The 17776-nt window shown below is 47.8% G+C and overlaps 1 protein-coding gene across 1 annotated transcript; it reads left to right on the forward strand.

Moving 5' to 3' along the window:
- Positions 1-688: 688 nt before the first annotated feature.
- LOC309397238 (fibulin-7-like) lies at positions 689-14280 on the forward strand (the record flags this gene model as incomplete). The annotated part of the gene is made up of 8 exons (XM_081963095.1): positions 689-733; positions 1762-1918; positions 3965-4135; positions 5478-5603; positions 7136-7258; positions 9408-9545; positions 10921-11059; positions 12814-14280. The coding sequence occupies 8 exons, from the start codon at positions 689-691 to the stop codon at positions 13172-13174; spliced, it is 1260 nt and encodes a 419-aa protein (XP_081819221.1). The 3' UTR covers positions 13175-14280.
- Between the last annotated feature and the right edge of the window lie 3496 nt (positions 14281-17776).

Here is a 17776-nt window from a genome sequence, read left to right on the forward strand (position 1 = left end):
GTCAGGGAAGAAAATGATGGAGAAGGTCTGCTCTCTTCTGCCCAAGGAGGACAAAAAAGATATTGAGGCTTTGGAAAAAGTGCAGAGAAGAGCAGCTAAGATGATCAAAGACCTGGAGACCAAAACATGAAGAACGGCTGCAGGATTTCAGTTTGGCTAGCCTAAAGAAAACAAGAATTAGGGGTGACATGATAGCAGTTTTCCAGAACTTGTGCGGCTGCTGCAAAGAAGAGCAGGTCAAATTATTCTCCAAAGCCCCAGGGCAAGAACCAATGGATGGAAATTAACCAAGGAGAGAAGCAACCTGGAACTAAGGAGACTTTTCTAACAATGAGGACAATTAACCAGTGGAACAGCTGGCCTCCAGAAATCATAGGCGCTCCATGGCTGGAGGTTTTTAAAAAAGGTCGACTCTAGACAGGCACTTATCTGAAATGCTATAGGTTGTCCTTCTTGAGCAGGGGGGCTGGACTAGAAGTCCTCCAAGGTCCCTTCCAGCTCATTCATTCAAAACTGGGAATAGAATGTTGACTTCTTCGCCAACGACCAGAACTGAATGTCCAGCTTTGTTTAACTTTCCTTCTCTCTTCTCCTTCTTACTTAAGGAGTGTTGAGGATGCTGCAGGAAGCCATTTCCCTTCTCCCATCTCTGGGAGAGCAGAAAATGTTACCCAGGTTAGCCGCCATCATGATGGTTCTTGGCATCCTGCCTCTGCCCCTTAGCAGTACCCAGGTAAGAGGACGTAGAAAGTGTTGAGACAAGATGATCCCCAGCAGATCCCAGGAGCATGGGGCTGGAGAGGGGAGGAGACACAGCCCAGTTGTTCCTGGTGGGGGTGGCCAGGAGCCATAAGCCAGGGATATTCATTATTCATGCATTCTCAATATTTTGACTTCGCTCTCCAAAAGTTTTATTTGGCAACTTACGACCGTCTGGTGTCATGATGTAAAATGTATATGTCCAAAACGGCCTCTCCCAGTAAGTTGGGAAATACAGTTCCCATAATTCCTTGCAGCAGCATTGTCCCCAGGAGAGGAGGGAGGTCAGAAAAGTCAAGATGGCGACTGCAGAATCAAGAGTTCAAGTCCTGCCTTAGGCCATGAAAACTAGCTGGAGGACTTGGGGCCAGTCACCCACAACCCAAACTCACCCCACAGGATAGTTGTTGTTGTTGTTGCTGTTGTGGAAAAAATAGGAGGAGGGAGGTGTGTTGGAGATGTTTGCCACCTTGAGTTCTTTGTGAAAAACACAGGTAGCTCTCAACCCAAGACGACAATTAAGTCCAAGATTTGTTGCTAAGTGAAACATTTGTTAATTGAATTTTGCCTCATTTTACCTCCTTTCTTGGATTAGTTGTCAAGTGAACCCCTGCAGTTGTTCAGTTAGTAACACGGTTGTTAAGTGAATCTGGCTTCCCCATTGACTTTGCTTGTCAGATGGTCATAGAAGTGGATCGTGTGACTGTCATAAATATGAGTCAATTGCCAAGTGGATGAATTTTGACCATGGGAATGCTGCGATGGTCATAAGTGTGAAAAATGATCGTGTCACTTTTTTCAGTGGAGCTGTCACTTCGAACAGTCACTAAATGAACTGTTGTCAGTCAAGGAGTACCTATAATCCTGGCCAATTGGGTGCTGAGCCTGGGGAGATGCCAGCCAGAAGAAAATCCCTTTAGGCTGATCTGATTTCTGGGGGGGGGGAGACCCAGTTGTGGGGGGCTACTTCCTAACCGTCTCCCCTCTCCTTTCTCTGCCCAGAACTGCCTGAGCAAGCAACACGTCGCAGCCGCCATCCAACAGATGCAGAAGCTGCTCTCGGCTCACGAGGCGTCCCAGATGCGCAGCCTGCGAAGCCTGAAGAAGCAGCTGGCGCTCCTGCCAGCCGGTGCCCAGAAGCCGCCGGCCAAGCGGAACGGTAAGAGGACAGCAAACCAAGAGCTGGGCCAAAAAGTCAAGATGGCGTCTGTTGCGTAGGTTACAGACGCCATCTTGCTTCTTTCGATCCCCCATCATCTCCACGGGCTCCAAAGGCTGCAGAATCCAGGGGGAAAGAGTGTGGAGTTGATTTCATTGGAATAAAAGTGCATAAATTTTTAAATGTGTGGGGTTTTTTAGCCATACTGACATCTATCCCACCTTGCTAGGTGGGTTGTTTTAAGGCTGGATTTGAATCCAGATCTGCCCTGTAGAAGTCCATGGTGGATCATTCTGCAATCAGGCTTCTTCCAAATCTGATAGTATAATACAGGGGTGTCCAAACTTGGGAACTTTAAGACTTGTGGACTTCAACTCCCAGAATTCCCCAGCCAGCCTGGCTGGGGAATTCTGGGAGTTGAAGTCCACAAGTCTTAAAGTTCCCAAGTTTGGACACCCCTGGTATAAGAGAAAGGTCTTTGCTGGTTATTTAACCCATGTTATTCCTAGGAATTAACTATAGGTCATAGTCTAAAAGACACGTTGCCAACGGAAAAGAGGAAGAAGGAAGATGTGAGCCAGTTCTGAAGGTGGCAAAGTTATTCCAATCATCCTGTTAATTACAAGGGATGAAGATGACAGCCTAAAATTTCCTAACCGCTAGAACAACCAACCAGTGGAATGGTTTGCCTTCAGAAGTTGTGGGAGCTTCACCCCTGGAGGCTTTTAAGAGTCAATCTATCCGAATAGAACTGAAGGGATCTTGGAGGTCTTCTAGTCCAACCCTCTGCTCAAGGAGGGCGCTCTATACATTTCAGATAGGTTGGTTGTCCAGTCTTTTCTTAAAAGCCTGAAGTAATGGAGCACCCACAACATCTGAAGGCAACTTCTGTTCCACTGGTTCCTTGTCGGACTAGATGCCTACAAGGTCCCTTCCAACTCTGTGAATCTGTCAGTTGTCCTCCCTGTTAGGAAGCTTCTCCTTAATTCTGGGTTGCTTCCCTCCTTGATTGGTTTCCATCCATTGTCTCTTGTCTTGCCCTCTGGCGCTTTGGAGAATAGCTTGACTCCCTCTTCTTTGTGGCAGCCCCTCAAATACTGGAAGACTGCTATCATGCCCACCCACCCACCCCTAATTCTTCTTTTCTTTAGACTGGCCATACCCATGTCCTGCAACCGTTCTTTATATGTTATTGTCTGCAGACCTTAATCATCTTAGTTGCTGTTCTTTGCATTTTTTCCAAAGTTTCAATATCCTTTTTGTAATGTGGTGACCAAAACTGGATGCAGAATTCCAGGTGTGGCCTTACTTAAGGCTTTTGATTCTATGCCTCTGTTTATGCAACCAATGATTGTATTAGTTTTTTTTGGCTGCTGCTGCACATTGCTGGCTTTTATTCAAGTAATTATCCATTAGGACTCCAAGGTCCCTCTCCCAGTAACTGTTTTTGAGTCAGGTTTCGCCTAATCTGTACTTGTACCTTTGGTTTTTCCTGCCTTAAATGGTAAATCCGTGCTTTTCTCTACATTAAATTTCATGTTGTTGGATAGGAAGAGACCGTGTCCTGCTTGAGCAGGGGGTTGGACTAGAAGACCTCCAAGGTCCCTTCCAGTTCTGTTCTGATTCATACTGTACATTTAATGCATCGTGGTTAAAATAAACCCCAAGAGCATTTCAGATACTGTTTTATTTGGTTTTATTTATTTATTTTAACCACAACAGATTTCACCGGAAGACTTTGTTTGAGCCTGCTGCCATTTTCCCCACTGGAAAAATAGCCTTTTAAGTTTGCTCAGGAAGTTTTTGATTCCCACCCTCAACTCTTTTCTTCTAAGTTTTTATGAACCGTGGTGCCACGAGAAATTAGCAATGGGTTAGGGTTAGGGCCCTTTGGATTTACTTTGGTTAGGGTCCTTTGCATTTGGGATTTCTCAGGTCTGTATTCAACTGTATGACCAGGAAAGCTGCTTCGGATTAAGCCAGGAGTTGTCCGAGGAACTAAGAAAAGTCTTCACTTTGTTTCTTCTTCCGACTTGCTCCCCATAGAGAGCTGTACCCTCCCTTCCGCACCCACCAACGGCAGGAGGCTGGGCAGGGGAACGGCCGTGGGGAATGAGGTCCATTTTATCTGCAATCCTGGCTTTGCGCTGACCGGCTCCGAGACTCGGCTCTGCTTGGACAACAGAACCTGGAGTGGACGGCAGGCCGCTTGCAGAAGTAGGTGGAAGGAGAAGTCTCCCACTCGTGATCTTGGCTTTTAAGCACTCTCGCCTCCAGGTTGCATATACAGGTCGCCCTCGACTTAACGACCACGATTGAGCCCTGGATTTATGTTGCTAAGTGAGAAATCAGTTAAGGGAGTTTTCTCCCATTTTACGACTTTTCATGCCACCCTTTGTCAGGCGTTCTAAATACCATGTATGAAATCATCAGAGACCAAGGCAGAATCATTCTTAAAGTTCCCTTTTTATCATACAGGCAAGTTAGCACTTCTGTGGAATTCCAGCTCTAATGTTCTTCCTGGAATTCCACCCAGTTGAAAGTTCATGATCTATCCCAACACCCACAAATCCATCACATGTTCCAATCTTCTTCTTCCACGCTGGTATCTACACCCCTCTGCTTCCGGTCAGGTGTCGAGGTGCAGAGACAAAAGATGACCTTGAGCTTCTAGGAAGAATCACAACAACACATTCCACAATCCTACTCCTTTCTATTCCCCCCTCCCAACTACTACACTAATGAAACAGCATAGGAAAATATAAGAAAGTGTGGCAGGCCAAAGATCCTAAAAAGAACATAACTACAGGCCTGACACCCTTGTTAAGTGAATCGCTGCAGATGTTAAATGAGTAACCCAGTCATTAAGTGAATCTGGCTTCCCCATTGACTTGACTTATCAGAAGGTTGCAAAAGGCAATCACATCACTATGGGACACAGCGACGGTCATAAGTATGAACCAGTTGTCAAGCATTTGAAGGTAAATCACATGACCATGGGAGTGCTCCAATAGTCATAAGCGTGAAAAAGGGTGACTTTTTTCTAGTGCCGTTGTATCTTCAAACGGTCGCTAAACAAAGCATTGTAAGTTGAGGACTACCTGTATAAAGCCTGCTTTTGGGGAGCTGAGTTGCTTCAAAATCTGCTTTACTGTTCACGCAGATTATTTTGCTTACCTGTTTGTCTTCTACCTTGTTTCCCCAAAAATAAGACCTCCCTGGATAATAAGCTCAATGGGGCTTTTGAGCACATGCGCTAAAATAAACCCTCCCCCAAAATATTGCAACACAGCAGCAGCCAGGAGGTGACCACGCTCGCCGTCTCCTGCACCTCAAAAATAATAAGACCTCCCCGAAAATAAGACCAAGCGCTTATTTCAGGGGTCAAAAGAAAATAAGACCCTTATTTTCAGGGAAACAACATTCGCCCCTTTTTTCCTGCATCTGCAGAGGGACTAGAATTCGGTCAAAATCTGGGTCCTGCCAGGGAAGGAGAGGGGGGCTGCGTCTCAACCTTTGTCCAAAGGAAGCATCTCCTTGTTTTTTTGTTCCCAACCAGGCAACAGCGATTGTGCCAGTCGCCCCTGTGCCAACGGAGGGACCTGCGTGGATGTTGTCCACCGCTACAGCTGCTTGTGCCCCAGCGGCTGGTCGGGGAGCACCTGCCAGGCCCCCCTTCATGCCCGTAAGTGACAGAGACCCCTGGGGCTGCGCTAGCAAAATCCTGAGGATCCAAGAAGCAGGACTGGCACTTTGGTCTTTTCTTCCTGGACTGCCCTCTGTCAGAAATGGTGCAGGGTCTGCTGCTTGGGGGGGGGGGGGTTGGACTAGATGACCTACAAAGTCCCTTCCAACTATGTTAATCTGTTACTCCCTTTAAGGGAGGGCAGGGAGGGCAAGGCAGCTGTGGGGACACCCTCTGCGCAGGGGCTTGGATTGAGGGGGGGGGGTTCCCAACCCCGGAGCGACATTCTGACCCCCTGCATCACACCTGCTTTGAGAGGGGCAGAGTTTAATTGCCCTTGGATCAGATTGAAAGGTGGGAGGGGGGGTCTCTCAGCTGGTGGTGGCTGAGATGGGAGACCTCAGGCCAGCCAGAGAGGAATGAAACAACTCTCCTCGACTTATGACCGCAACTGAGCCCAAACGTTTTGTCACTAAGTGAAACATTTGCTAAGTGAGTTTGGTCCCATGTTACAACTTTTCATGCCACCGTTCGTAAGTGAATCACTGCAGTTGTTAAGTTAGTAACACGGTTGTTAAATGAATCTGGCTTGCCCGTTGACTTTCCTTATCAGGAGGTTCATAGAAGGAGATCATATGACCCCGGGAGTCTGCAACTGTCATAAGTACGAATGTTGCATCCAAATTTTGATCTGGTGACTATGGTCGTACTGTGACTATCGTCATAAGTGTGAACGATGGTCAGAAGTCACTGTTTTCAGTGCCGTTATAATTTTGAACGTCACGAAAGGAACTATTGTAAGTGATAACTATCTATAGTAGGTAACTACCTATAATGCCTTGGTAAGGCCACACTTGGAATACTGCATTCAGTTCTGGTCGCCACGATGTAAAAAAGATGTGGAGACTCTAGAAAGAGTGCAGAGAAGAGCAACAAAGAAGATTAGGGGACTGGAGACTAAAATATATGAAGAACGGTTGCAGGAACTGGGTATGTTTAGCTTAAGAGAAAGAAGGACTAGGGGAGACATGATAGCAGTGTTCCAATATCTCAGGGGTTGCCACAAAGAAGAGGGAGTCAAACTGTTCTCCAAAGCACCTGAGGGTAGAACAAGAAGCAATGGGTGGAAACTAATCAAGGAGAGAAGCAACTTAGAACTGAGGAGAAACTTCCTGACAGAACAATTAATCAGTGGAACAGTTTGCCTCCAGAAGTTGTGAATGCCCCAACACTGGAAGTCTTTAAGAAGATGTTGAATAGCCATTTGCCTGAAACGGTATAGGGTTTCCTGCCTAGGCAGGGGGTTGGACTAGAAGACCTCCAAGGTCCCTTCCAACTCTGCTATTGTATTGTATTGTATAACTACCTATAGCCACTAAAGAATTGGTCATAAGTAGAGGGTTACCTCCAGCGGAGGCTGTAATAAGCCTGTGCAACAAGGAGACTCCGAAGGTCCCATCTCTTCCCCACCCTCTGCTCTGCTTCTTTGTCCCACTGTAAAGTCCACCCTAACGGCGACCTCTTGGCCACAGACAGGGCAGCTGTGAGCAACGCAACCTTCAGCCGTCAACCGCGCTGTGTTGAGAATCCAGGAGGCTCGCGCCAATGCAGCTGCGATGCGGGCTTCCTCTTGACCAGGGGAGGCATGTGTCAAGGTAAGGTTATGGGGTGGGGGCATGCTAGTAACCTTATACCCTAACTGGGACCCCTCAACCAAAGGGGCAATCGCTGCTCCCAGAATTCTACCATTTCTTGCATCACTGATTCTTCCAATCTTGCTTTACAAGAAAATAAAAAAGAACAGTGACAGAGTTGGAAGGTACCTTGGAGGTCATCTAGTCCAACCCCCTGATCATGCAGGAGACCTGTACTAGGGATTTGAACCGCCAAACTGCCAACCTTTCATGATGGACAAGCTCAGTGTCTCAGCCACTGAGACACCTAGTCAGGAGCTAGATATCTACGGGGATTCTCCGTCCTCCCGCTCACGGTGGTTCCCAAAGGTGCCTTTTTTTTTTTCAAGAGACAACTGGACTTTCTGGTTTTTTCTTTGAAGACGTTTTGCTTCCCATCCAAGAAGCTTCTTCCGCTCTTCCCTACCATCCAGTCAGAGCTGAAGAAGCTTCTTGGAGGAGAAGCGAAACGTCTTCAAAGAAAAAAACCAGAAAGTCCAGTTTGCCTCTTGAAAAAAAAAAGGTACCTTTGGGGACAAAGAGAAGCGAGAATATTATAGCAACCAGGAAATTGTCCATGCTATCAAAGTGGCACAGCATCGAAAGGGAACATGGCTGCAGACTGCATGTGCTCCCCACCCATCAGGAGGGTCCCAGGAGAAAACTCTGGACCAAAGGAACAGAGAGCTGCTTTTCTGGGACCATCTCCCCCCCTCCATGAACATTTCCCAAGAATTGAGCAGGAGAGTGATGGAGTAGGAGGCCTCCCGGAAGCTTCAACCCAACAGAGGCATAGAATCAAAATCAGCAAAGTATTAGTGCTGCTTTATAAAACCTTAGTAAGGCCACACCTGAAGTACTGTATCCAGTTTTGGTCACCACATTGCAAAAAAACTTTGTAAAACTTTCCAAGAGACTGTGGGAAAAGTGCAGAGAAGAGCAACTAGGAGGATCGAAGGCCTGGAGACTAAAACACACGAAGAACGGCTGCAGGATTTGGGTTTGGCTACTATAGAGAAAAGAAGGTCTAAGGGGGACATGATAGCAGTCTTCCAGTATTTGAGGGGCTGCCACAAAGAAGAAGGGGTCAAATTATTCTCCAAAGCACCCGAGGGAAGGACAAGAAATAATGGATGGAAACTAACCAAGGAGAGAAGCAACCTGGAATTAAGGAGAAACTTCCTAACAGGGAGGACAATTAACCAGTGGAACAGCTGGCCTCCAGAAATCATGGACGTTCCATCACTGGAGGTTTTTAAAAAGAGACTAGACAGTCACTTAAATGGTATAGGGTCCCCTGCTTGAACGGGGGGCTGGACTAGAAGACCTCCAAGGTCCCTTCCTTCCATATTCTATTCTGCTCTTCTATTCTATTCTCACTCACATTTCTACCCTTAAGTCTTCTGAAAATACCCCACCCCATCCCAAAAAATCCCTGCTGTTTTAGTCCATTTTAGCCAGGGAGGAAATGGGGCACTCTGCTTTCTGGAATGTTCTTGGTCCGACATTTACCTGATTTTGAGTGGAGGAAAATGGATATTAAGAGAAAGGAGATGGGATCTTTGATCCAGTCATTTGGCTGCTGAGTGTGGGCAGGACAGTCTCAGGGAGTTTCTACGGTCAATCATTGCTTATCATCATGTCATATAGAGTCTCAAGTGAACCAGACCACAATTAAGCTATCATAGGTTAGTTTTGTTGTGCCTTAGCGCACTGTTTCTCCGTCTTGGTAACTTCAAGACGTGTGGACTTCAACTCCCAGAATTCCCCAGCCAATGCTGGGTAGGGAATTCTGGGAGTTGAAGTCCACACGTCTTGAAGTTGCCCAGATGGAGAAATCCTGCCTTAGAATGTAATGGGAACCATTTCATTGTGTTCTGGTTCCATCTTAGCACATTTTGCAAATGTGCCGATCCTTCGCCACTCCAGGGCCCTAAATCAGAGCCTCTCCCGTGATTTGGCTCTGCGGTGCCCATTTTTTCGGGCAAAGCTTTGCTGAGCGTTGTACCCCAAGTGGGAAACCCTGCTTGTGTGAATTTACCCTCTCTGGAGCACTGAGTTAAGCAGGGATTGGGGAGTTCCTTTCTTGCCCCGGGAACCCACTCAGCAGCTTCCTCCTCCTCCACCGCAGATGTGGACGAGTGCCAGATGTACCAGTCCAACTACCACACCCGGATCTGCCTTCACGAATGCGTGAACCTGCCTGGGTCTTATCAATGCACCTGCCCGTCCGGCTATCGCTTCCAGGCTGAGCAGAACATATGCAGCGGTGAGTCCCTCCCATCCTCCTTAATAAATGGTAGAAATGTAGAGCACTCGTTTTACCCTCCTCTTCAGGCAGTGCCCTGTGTGTGTTAAAGTACAGGTAGTCCTTGACTTATGACCACCATTGAGCCCAACATTTCTGTTGTTAAGCGAGACATTTGTTCAGTGAGTTTTGCCCCACAGTTGTTAGGTGAATCACTGCCCGTTGTTAAGTTAGTAACCTGGTTGTTATGTGATCTGGCTTCCCAAATTGACTTTGCTTTTCAAATGGTTGCAAAAGGGGACGGTCATAAGTATGAACCAGTTGCCAAGCTTCCGAATTTTGATCATGTGACCATGGGGATGCTGCAATGGTCATAAGTGTGGGAAACGGTCATAAGTCACTTTTCAGTGGCATCGTAACTTTGAACAGTCACCAAATCAGTGTTTCTCAACCTTGGTGACTTTAACTCCTGTGGACTTCAACTCCCAGAATCCCCCAGCCAGCGGGAGTTGAAGTCCACAGGACTTAAAGTCACCACGGTTAAGAAACACTGCACTAAATGAACTGTCGTAAGTGGAGGATTACCTGTATTAAATAGCCACATAGATTGATAGCAGAGGATGGTTACCTAACCATACAATTCAAATAAAGTGTACAGTATAATCGCAATAGGCTGCTTAACTGTCTCAACTATCATAGAGTATAACCATAGATTACAACCATAGAGGCAAACTAAACACTGCCATCTACTGGCTGAATATTTCTGTGCCTTTTGCAAAACAAAATGCTTTCTAACATGTATTCCAACATTTTGCTTGTCCAAAGGTCGCAAAAGGGGATCACATTGATCTTGGGACACCACAACGGTCATAAATATGGACCCGTTGCCAAGCATCTGAATTTTGATCACATGACCATGGGGATGCTGCAAAGGTCATAACTGTGAAAAACGGTCATAAGTCACTTTTTTCAGTGCTGTTGTAACTTTGAACAGTCACTAAATGAATTTTTGTAAGTCAAGGACTATCTGTATGAAATGCAAAAACACGGGGCTGAAAGTGGTTGGCCCCATTCATTCCAGAGGTACGGGGACTTAGGCTGGACATCCCTCAGTGCATGGATGCCATAACCCTGCTCCATATTCATCTCTTCAGAGCAAGCCTGCAGACTCTTTTTCAGTTGCAGTGGGGAGTTACACAGAGCTGGCGTCCGTATCCCTGCCTGTTTGCTGTGGGTCCTTGCTGGGATTGAAGTGGCCCAGGGCCAGCAGCTCAGACCAGCTCTGACCCTCCGCCAAATCCCTAGAGCAGGGTGAGGGTCTGTAAAAGTTTGCCAGGACGCTGCAGGGCTCCAGACCACCAGGGTTGAGACATACTCTCTCTGTTGTCTTTGCAAGATGTGGATGAATGTGCGACGAATCAAGACCACTGCAGCCACGGACACACCTGCGTCAACGTCTTTGGGGGCTTCCGTTGCGTGAGACCCGAATGCCCCAAGACTCAGTTCAACACAACCTACGTCAAGACGTCAGCCTCGTAAGTAGAAGCTGCAGGAATGAGGATGGAGGGCTGGGCTCTTAGCGGGATGAAGCACCGGGTACTGTTCCGGTACGAGCACCGTACCGGAACAGTACCCGGTGCTCCGGGCAGGTTCTGGTACGCCCGTACGGGGGCGTACTTCCTGCAAACCACCACTGACCAGGAGTGATAAGATAGCAGTATTCCAGGATTTGAGGGGCTGCCACAAAGAAGAGGGGGTCAACCTATTTTCCAAAGCACCAGTCAGGAATTTTTGCCTTAGTTCTAGTCCTCGATTAGTTTCCATCTGTTGTTGCTTGTCTTGCCTCATTGTCCTTTGGAAAATAGGTTGACCCCATCCTCTACTTTGGGGCAGCTCCTCAAATATTGGATCGCTGCTCTCATGTCAACCCTGGTCCTTCTTTTCACTAGACTAGCCATGCCCTCTTCCTGCAACCGTTCTTCCTGTTTCATACGACAGCAGTGTTCCAATATTGAAGGGGATGCCACAAAGAAGAGGGGGGACACCCTACTCTCCAAAGCACCTGAAGGTAGGACAAGAACCCATGGATGGAAACTAATCAAGGAGACAAGCAACCTGGAACTAAGGAGACGTTTCTAACAGGGAGGACAATTAACCAGTGGAACAGCCTGCCACCAGAAGTTGTGGGAGCTTCATCACTGGAAGCTTTTAAGAAGAGACTGGTCTGAAATGGTATAGGGCAGTCATGGCGAATCCTTTCGGCATCAAGTGCCCAAACCGGAATGCGGGTACATGCCTGTTTTGGGCCGGTTTTCAGACAGTGTTTCAGGCCATTTTCAGGCCGTTCTTGGCCTGTTTTCAGGTAGTTTTGGGGCTGTTTTCAGGCCATTTCCATACCATTTTCCAGGCCATTTTTGGCCAGAAAAACACCCAAAACCAGCCGAGAAACAGCCTGAAAATGGCCTGGTTTTTTGGCTGTTTCTTGGGCCATTATCAAGCTGTTTTCTGGCACTCTGGCACCCGCAAAGACCAGCTGGCAACTGAATGCCATAGATTCGCTATCATGGGTATAGGGTTTCCTGTTTGAGCGGGGGGATGGACTAGAAGACCTCGAAAGTCCCTTCTTACTCTGATATTCTGTTCTGTTCTTGTCCTAAGAGGCCCAAGGAATTCCAGAACTGACTTCCAGCCTTTCTGTGCTCATCAGGGCTGAGGATTTGGAAGACGTTTCTGACCAGGGAAATGTCTGGAATCAAAAGGGGGGGGGTCCATTGCAGGAACAGGTGATGCCTATCCAAAAAATTGGTCTGAAGTTGGCAAGGATTGTAAGGCAGACAAAGTGATTCCACAAGCAAAAGAACTCCAGCAGCCCACACAGATTAAAGAAATTCCCTCTTTTTATTCCCCTTTTTATTCTCCTTTTCTCTTTCCTTCTCTACCCCCAGCCAGAAAATATGAGTTTCCACGATCAGGATAATTGGCCAGGAGGGATCAGAAAGTACTAAGATGGTGGGCAACCTTATGTCTTTAAAGCTAGCTGGGTTTGATTGTCCATTTTGGGTTTTTTTGACCTGTAAAATGGAGTGGCAGCTCCAATCTTTTGATAAATGGGTGTTTTGGACTCCCCTTGCCCACCCAGCAGCCATTATGTCCAGAGACAAGCACCCTCCCGAGAGCCATTAGATGCCAGGATGCTTTCTCCCAATTCAGACGTATCTTTGGGGACCTAAGATGGCTTTAAACTCTTGTAGCCCTGATTGGTTGTTTCTTTTCCGCCTCCTCTCCGCAGGCAGTGTGAACGGAGCCCTTGCCCCATGGGCAGCCAGGCCTGCCAGAAAGCTGCCCATGCCATCTCCTTCCACTACCTGCCCCTCCAATCCAACCACTCCGTGCCCTGGGTCCTTTTCAAGATGTCCACCAGCCGCTCTCTGGGGGACAGCCTGCGCTTCACCCTCCTAGGGGGCAACAGCCACGGGAGGCTCGCCATCCAGCGCTCGGACCAGCACACAGGGGAACTGGTGCTGACCCGCTCGGTCCTGGGCCCAGCGACCCTGGAGGCCGAGGTGGAAATGAGCGAATTTGCCCAGAAGATCCTTCTAGGGAAGCACATCTTCAAAGTCACGGTGTTGGTTTCCCAGTATGAATTCTGAGTCCCTTTGACACCCCGTCGTTAAGGCCTTGGAGAAGGCCAGGACCAGATGTGGCAGGAACAGGGGTGAAATCCAGCAGGTTCTGACAGGTCCTGGAGAACTGGTAGTGGAAATTTTGAGTAGTTTGGCCAAACTCTGGCTGGCTCTACCCCCACCTATTCTCTGCCTCCCGAGTCCCAGCTGATCAGGAGGGAATGGGGATTTTGCAGTAACCTTCCCCTGCCATGCCCACCAAGCCACGCCCCCAAAACCGGTAGCAAAAAAAATTCTGAATTTCACCACTGGGCAGCAACCTTCTCTGCCCACAATGGGCCATAAGAGGGGCCAAACAAGCCTTGATCTGTTGAATCAGACTCTTCTCTCTTCTCCCCCCGGTGGCTGGACCCTTTCCCCACGATCTGGTCCCTTTGAGATGCTTTGAGGAGAAGCGATGGATGGGAAGCCCCTCCATGTTAGGTGGAAGCCGAACCACAGCAGTTGCGAAGTCTTCCAACAGCTGGCAGAGACAAAGATTTGGAAGGCCCATCCATCCTCGGCAGGCAAAAGCAGGTTGGGTCAGCGGGCTTTACCAGATGTAATTGCTCTCCTCGGAACAAGTTTTTGTGCTGTTTTTAAATGCAAGAAAAAAGGCCCAAGTGGCACGAAGCCCTCCAGAATTTAGAAATTCAGCTTGGGATGTGGGTTAAAAACAGCCGTTCAGGATTGCAATCTTTTCGGTCTGGTCAGAGAGGATGCTGCTAGCATTTATTCCCCATTTGGGTGAAGGGAGACAGACACTTTTCTGGACCATTACCATCACTAAATTCCATCAACAGCTGAGTGGCTCTGACTCCTTTGGGCAAAAATTGGTTTGTTTTTTTTAATAACTTGCCTCCCATCCTAGCTGGGAATCGTTTACAGCAGGGATCCCAAAACTTGTCAACTTTAAGACTGATGGACTTCAACTTCCAGAATTCTCCAGCCAGCATAGCTGGCTGGAGAATTCTGGGAGTTGAAGTCCACCAGTCTTAAAGTTGACAAGTTTGGAAACCTGTGGTTTACAGACATCTGCATTAAAACAGCCTCACTCAGTCTCGATACCAGTGGACCCTGTTTATAAGCAAACCAACTTTGATGTATAGATAGATAGCAGTTATTAAAATAGAGGGTTTTGTTGTCATCCTGTGTCAAATGATTTGGCTGCCATGAAAGAAAAAATTGTGGCTTGTCGCCCGATGGAGAAAACCAATAATCAGGATTGGAAACAAAGCTCCAGGAACAAGTGTTCACAGCTATGCAATCCCAGGCCCACGCCTTTCTGACAAGCATTGCGTCGTCACAATCATCTTAACCAAATGTGCAAGTACACATCACGTGCAGTGAAGAAGCAGGGAAAGCATAGCTGGATTTGCAAGACACATCTGCCCTGGTTTAAAAACCAGGAGTCTGATAGCAGCTTTTCCCGACTGTCAAATTATCTGTAAGTTTCTGTTAGCTAAAAAAGATGCTACCAGATTTTCTTCCCTTCTGCAAGCTAACCTAGTTCTCCGCTTTGGAGAAGAGTGGATTTTATTCACTCCAGTTTTCTGAGTTAGCCCAAGACAGACCCATAGCTGACTACATTGGCTGGTTATTGTATGCAGTGGATTAATTACAATAAAATAGCAGAGTTGGACGGGACCTTGGAGGTCTTCTAGTCCAACCCCCTGCCAAGGCAGGAAACCCTACACCATCTCAGACAAATGGCTATCCAACATCATTTTAAAGACTTCCAGTGTTGGGGCATTCACAACTTCTAGAGGCAAGTTGTTCCACTGATTAATTGTTCTAACTGTCAGGAAATTTCTCCTAGGTTGCTTCTCTCCTTGATTAGTTTCCACCCCTGCTTCTTGTCCTGCCTTCAGGTACTTCGGAGAATAGTTTGACTCCCTCTTCTTTGTGGCAACCCCTGAGATATTGGAAGACTGCTATCATGTCTCCCCTGGTCCTTCTTTTCATTAAACTAGACATACCCAGTTCCTGCAACCGTTCTTCATATGTTTTAGTCTCCAGTCTCCTAATCATCTTTGTTGCTCTTCTCTGTACTCTTTCTAGTCTCCACATCTTTTCTACGTCGTGGTGACTAAAGCTGAGTGTATTATTCCAAGTGTAGCCTTACCAAGGCCTTATAAAGTGGTATTAACATTTCACGTGATCTTGATTCTATCCCTCTCTTTATGCAGCCTAGAACTGTGTTGGCTTTTTTGGCAGCTGCTGCCCACGGCTGGCTCCTATTTAAATGGTTGTCCACTAGGACTCCAAGATCCCTCTCACAGTTACTACTGATTAATTTAAGGCAGGGGTGTCCAAACTTGGGAACTTTAAGACTTGTGGACTTCAACTCCCAGAATTCCCCAGCCAGGAATTCTGGGAGTTGAAGTCCACAAGTCTTAAAGTTCCCAAGTTTGGACACCCCTGATTTAAGGCAACTATGTGGAATGATTACTGTAAATCCAAATAAGAATAACATTGTTGTTTTTTTCTTTGTAAGGTAGGTTCATGGGAAGATTGCATGGGAAGAGCTGTTTTGCCAACTCTTTCTCCTGGTGGCTGCTTAGCTCCAACAATTGCTTCCTACTAAAGGCCCTAAGAAGCCCAGGTGGGGGGGAAGCGAGGAGTGGCTGGGAGGGGAGGGCCGTGTAGAGGCTAGGGAGGCACCCCTCAATGTGAGTGACATCGAGTTGGCCATGCCCACCCAGCCAGTCATTAGGCAGGTCATATTAGTGGTCGCAGGATTTAAAATTATGAATTTTAACCCTGATGTCCGAAAGGTTGGTGACCCCTGCCCCAAAGCAACTGAAGACAGGGCGAGAAGCAATGGATGGAAACTAATCAAGGAGAGAAACAATGAAGGACTAAGGAGAAATTTCCTGAGAGTTAGAACAATGAATCAGTGGAACAACCTGAATGAAAGAAATGACTCACTGGAGATCGGGTCATTTGCACTGCAGGAACATGAGGGCAACTTCTGCAGATCAACTGCTGGGACTCCAGCGCAGGGCAGAACAAGCGCATCTTTTGAAGCCAACGGGCTGCTCTTTTCCCCAAAGGCCAAACCAGTGCAAAGAGTTGCCTATGGGTTGCCCCCATTTCCCATCCACTGCATACCCCCAACTTGGCTGCTCACCCCCTTGAGCCCCTGAAGGCAGAGCATCTAAACTAGGACAAGCCACTCTGCTCAGCGGCTGCAGAATTTGGACCACTTGTGGCCAGGCACTGGGTGGCACCAGACTGGCCGACCAGTGTGTAGTGGCCCGTCAGCTGCCAGCAGAGCTAGCAGCAGAGTCAAACGAGGAGGAGGCGGCGGCAGAGCCTGGGATGGTTTTGGAGCTTTTGGAAGGCTCTGGTAAGGAACCAGCATCAGAGACTCAGCCGCAGCCTTCCGTCTTCCCCCAGGGGGAGAGGCAGCTGTCTTCGGGGCCTGAGCTGAGTAAGAGGGGGAACAAATGGGGCCCATCCCAGATTCGTGTATGCCTAGAGAGGAAAGGAGAGCAAAGGAAAGCAATAAGCCGGCTCTCAGGGAGAGGGAGAGGCAGACAATAGCCAGTCCCTCCTGGCTGGGAAATGGAGGGGGGTTTGGGAGTGGCCTGTGGTCGCAGAAAACCGTTCATTTTCCTGGTATACTGAAACAATTTAGATTCCTTGGCCAGAACCAGGTTTGTTGGGACTACCATATTTTTCGGAGTATAAGATGCACCTTTTCCCCCCAAAAAAGAGAGTGAAAATCTGGGTGCGTCTTATACAGTGAATACAGCATTTTTGGCCAACCGAAACTCTGCCCCCTTTGCAAAAATGGACGCGCATAGCCTTTAGGATGCTTCCAGAGTGCTCCTGGGGGCTGGGGAGGGCAAAAATGAGTGGGAAACAGGCCGTTTTCCGCCCCCAGGAGCACTCTACAAGCCTCCCAAACTCTCTGCGTGTCTTTTTTTTTTTTTTTTGCAAAAAAGACCCATTTTTGTGAAAAATGGGCCATTTTTTGCTCGTTTCTACTCCCGCCCCCCCCTCCCCGAGGCCCCAGGAACACTGTGAGAGCCTCCCAAAGCTCTGCATGGCCTTTTTTTTTGGTGCCAAAAAGGCCTGCAGAGTGCAAAACCTTTTTTTCTTAAATTTACCCCTTCAAAATCATGGTGCGTCTTATACTCTGAAAAATACGGCAATTAAGTTTGTTTTTTGTTTATCCGCGTGAATCAAAGACTGTTCCTGCCCGGTTTTGAAAAAGGGGTTTTACTCACAAGTTAAGCAGCTTATCCTGACTTGCGAAGGCTGGGTGTCAGAACTCGGTGCCCGAAAGGCTGCTCTGTCCGTGAGAGGGGAAGGAGAGGAGGAGATGGGCATCTTGTGTAAATGGCTGCATTCATCACACTGAGGAGTTTCCAGGGCTGTGGTTAAAGCAAGATTCCAAAGCAGGAATTCCATCACCACACACAAGCACCCACAATGCCCCTATTACCGAGCACTCACTGCCCTCCCACTGGATTCATAGGCTGCTCAGCAATGCCCCTCCCGAACCCGAGATGCAGAGGCTGGCAGCCCAAACTCTGCCTAGTTCTTTGGAAGACCCCCGAAGCCAACATCTAGCCAGCA

Source organism: Natrix helvetica (assembly GCF_964273705.1).
Source record: "Natrix helvetica genome assembly, chromosome: 10".
Lineage (NCBI taxonomy): Eukaryota > Metazoa > Chordata > Lepidosauria > Squamata > Natricidae > Natrix > Natrix helvetica.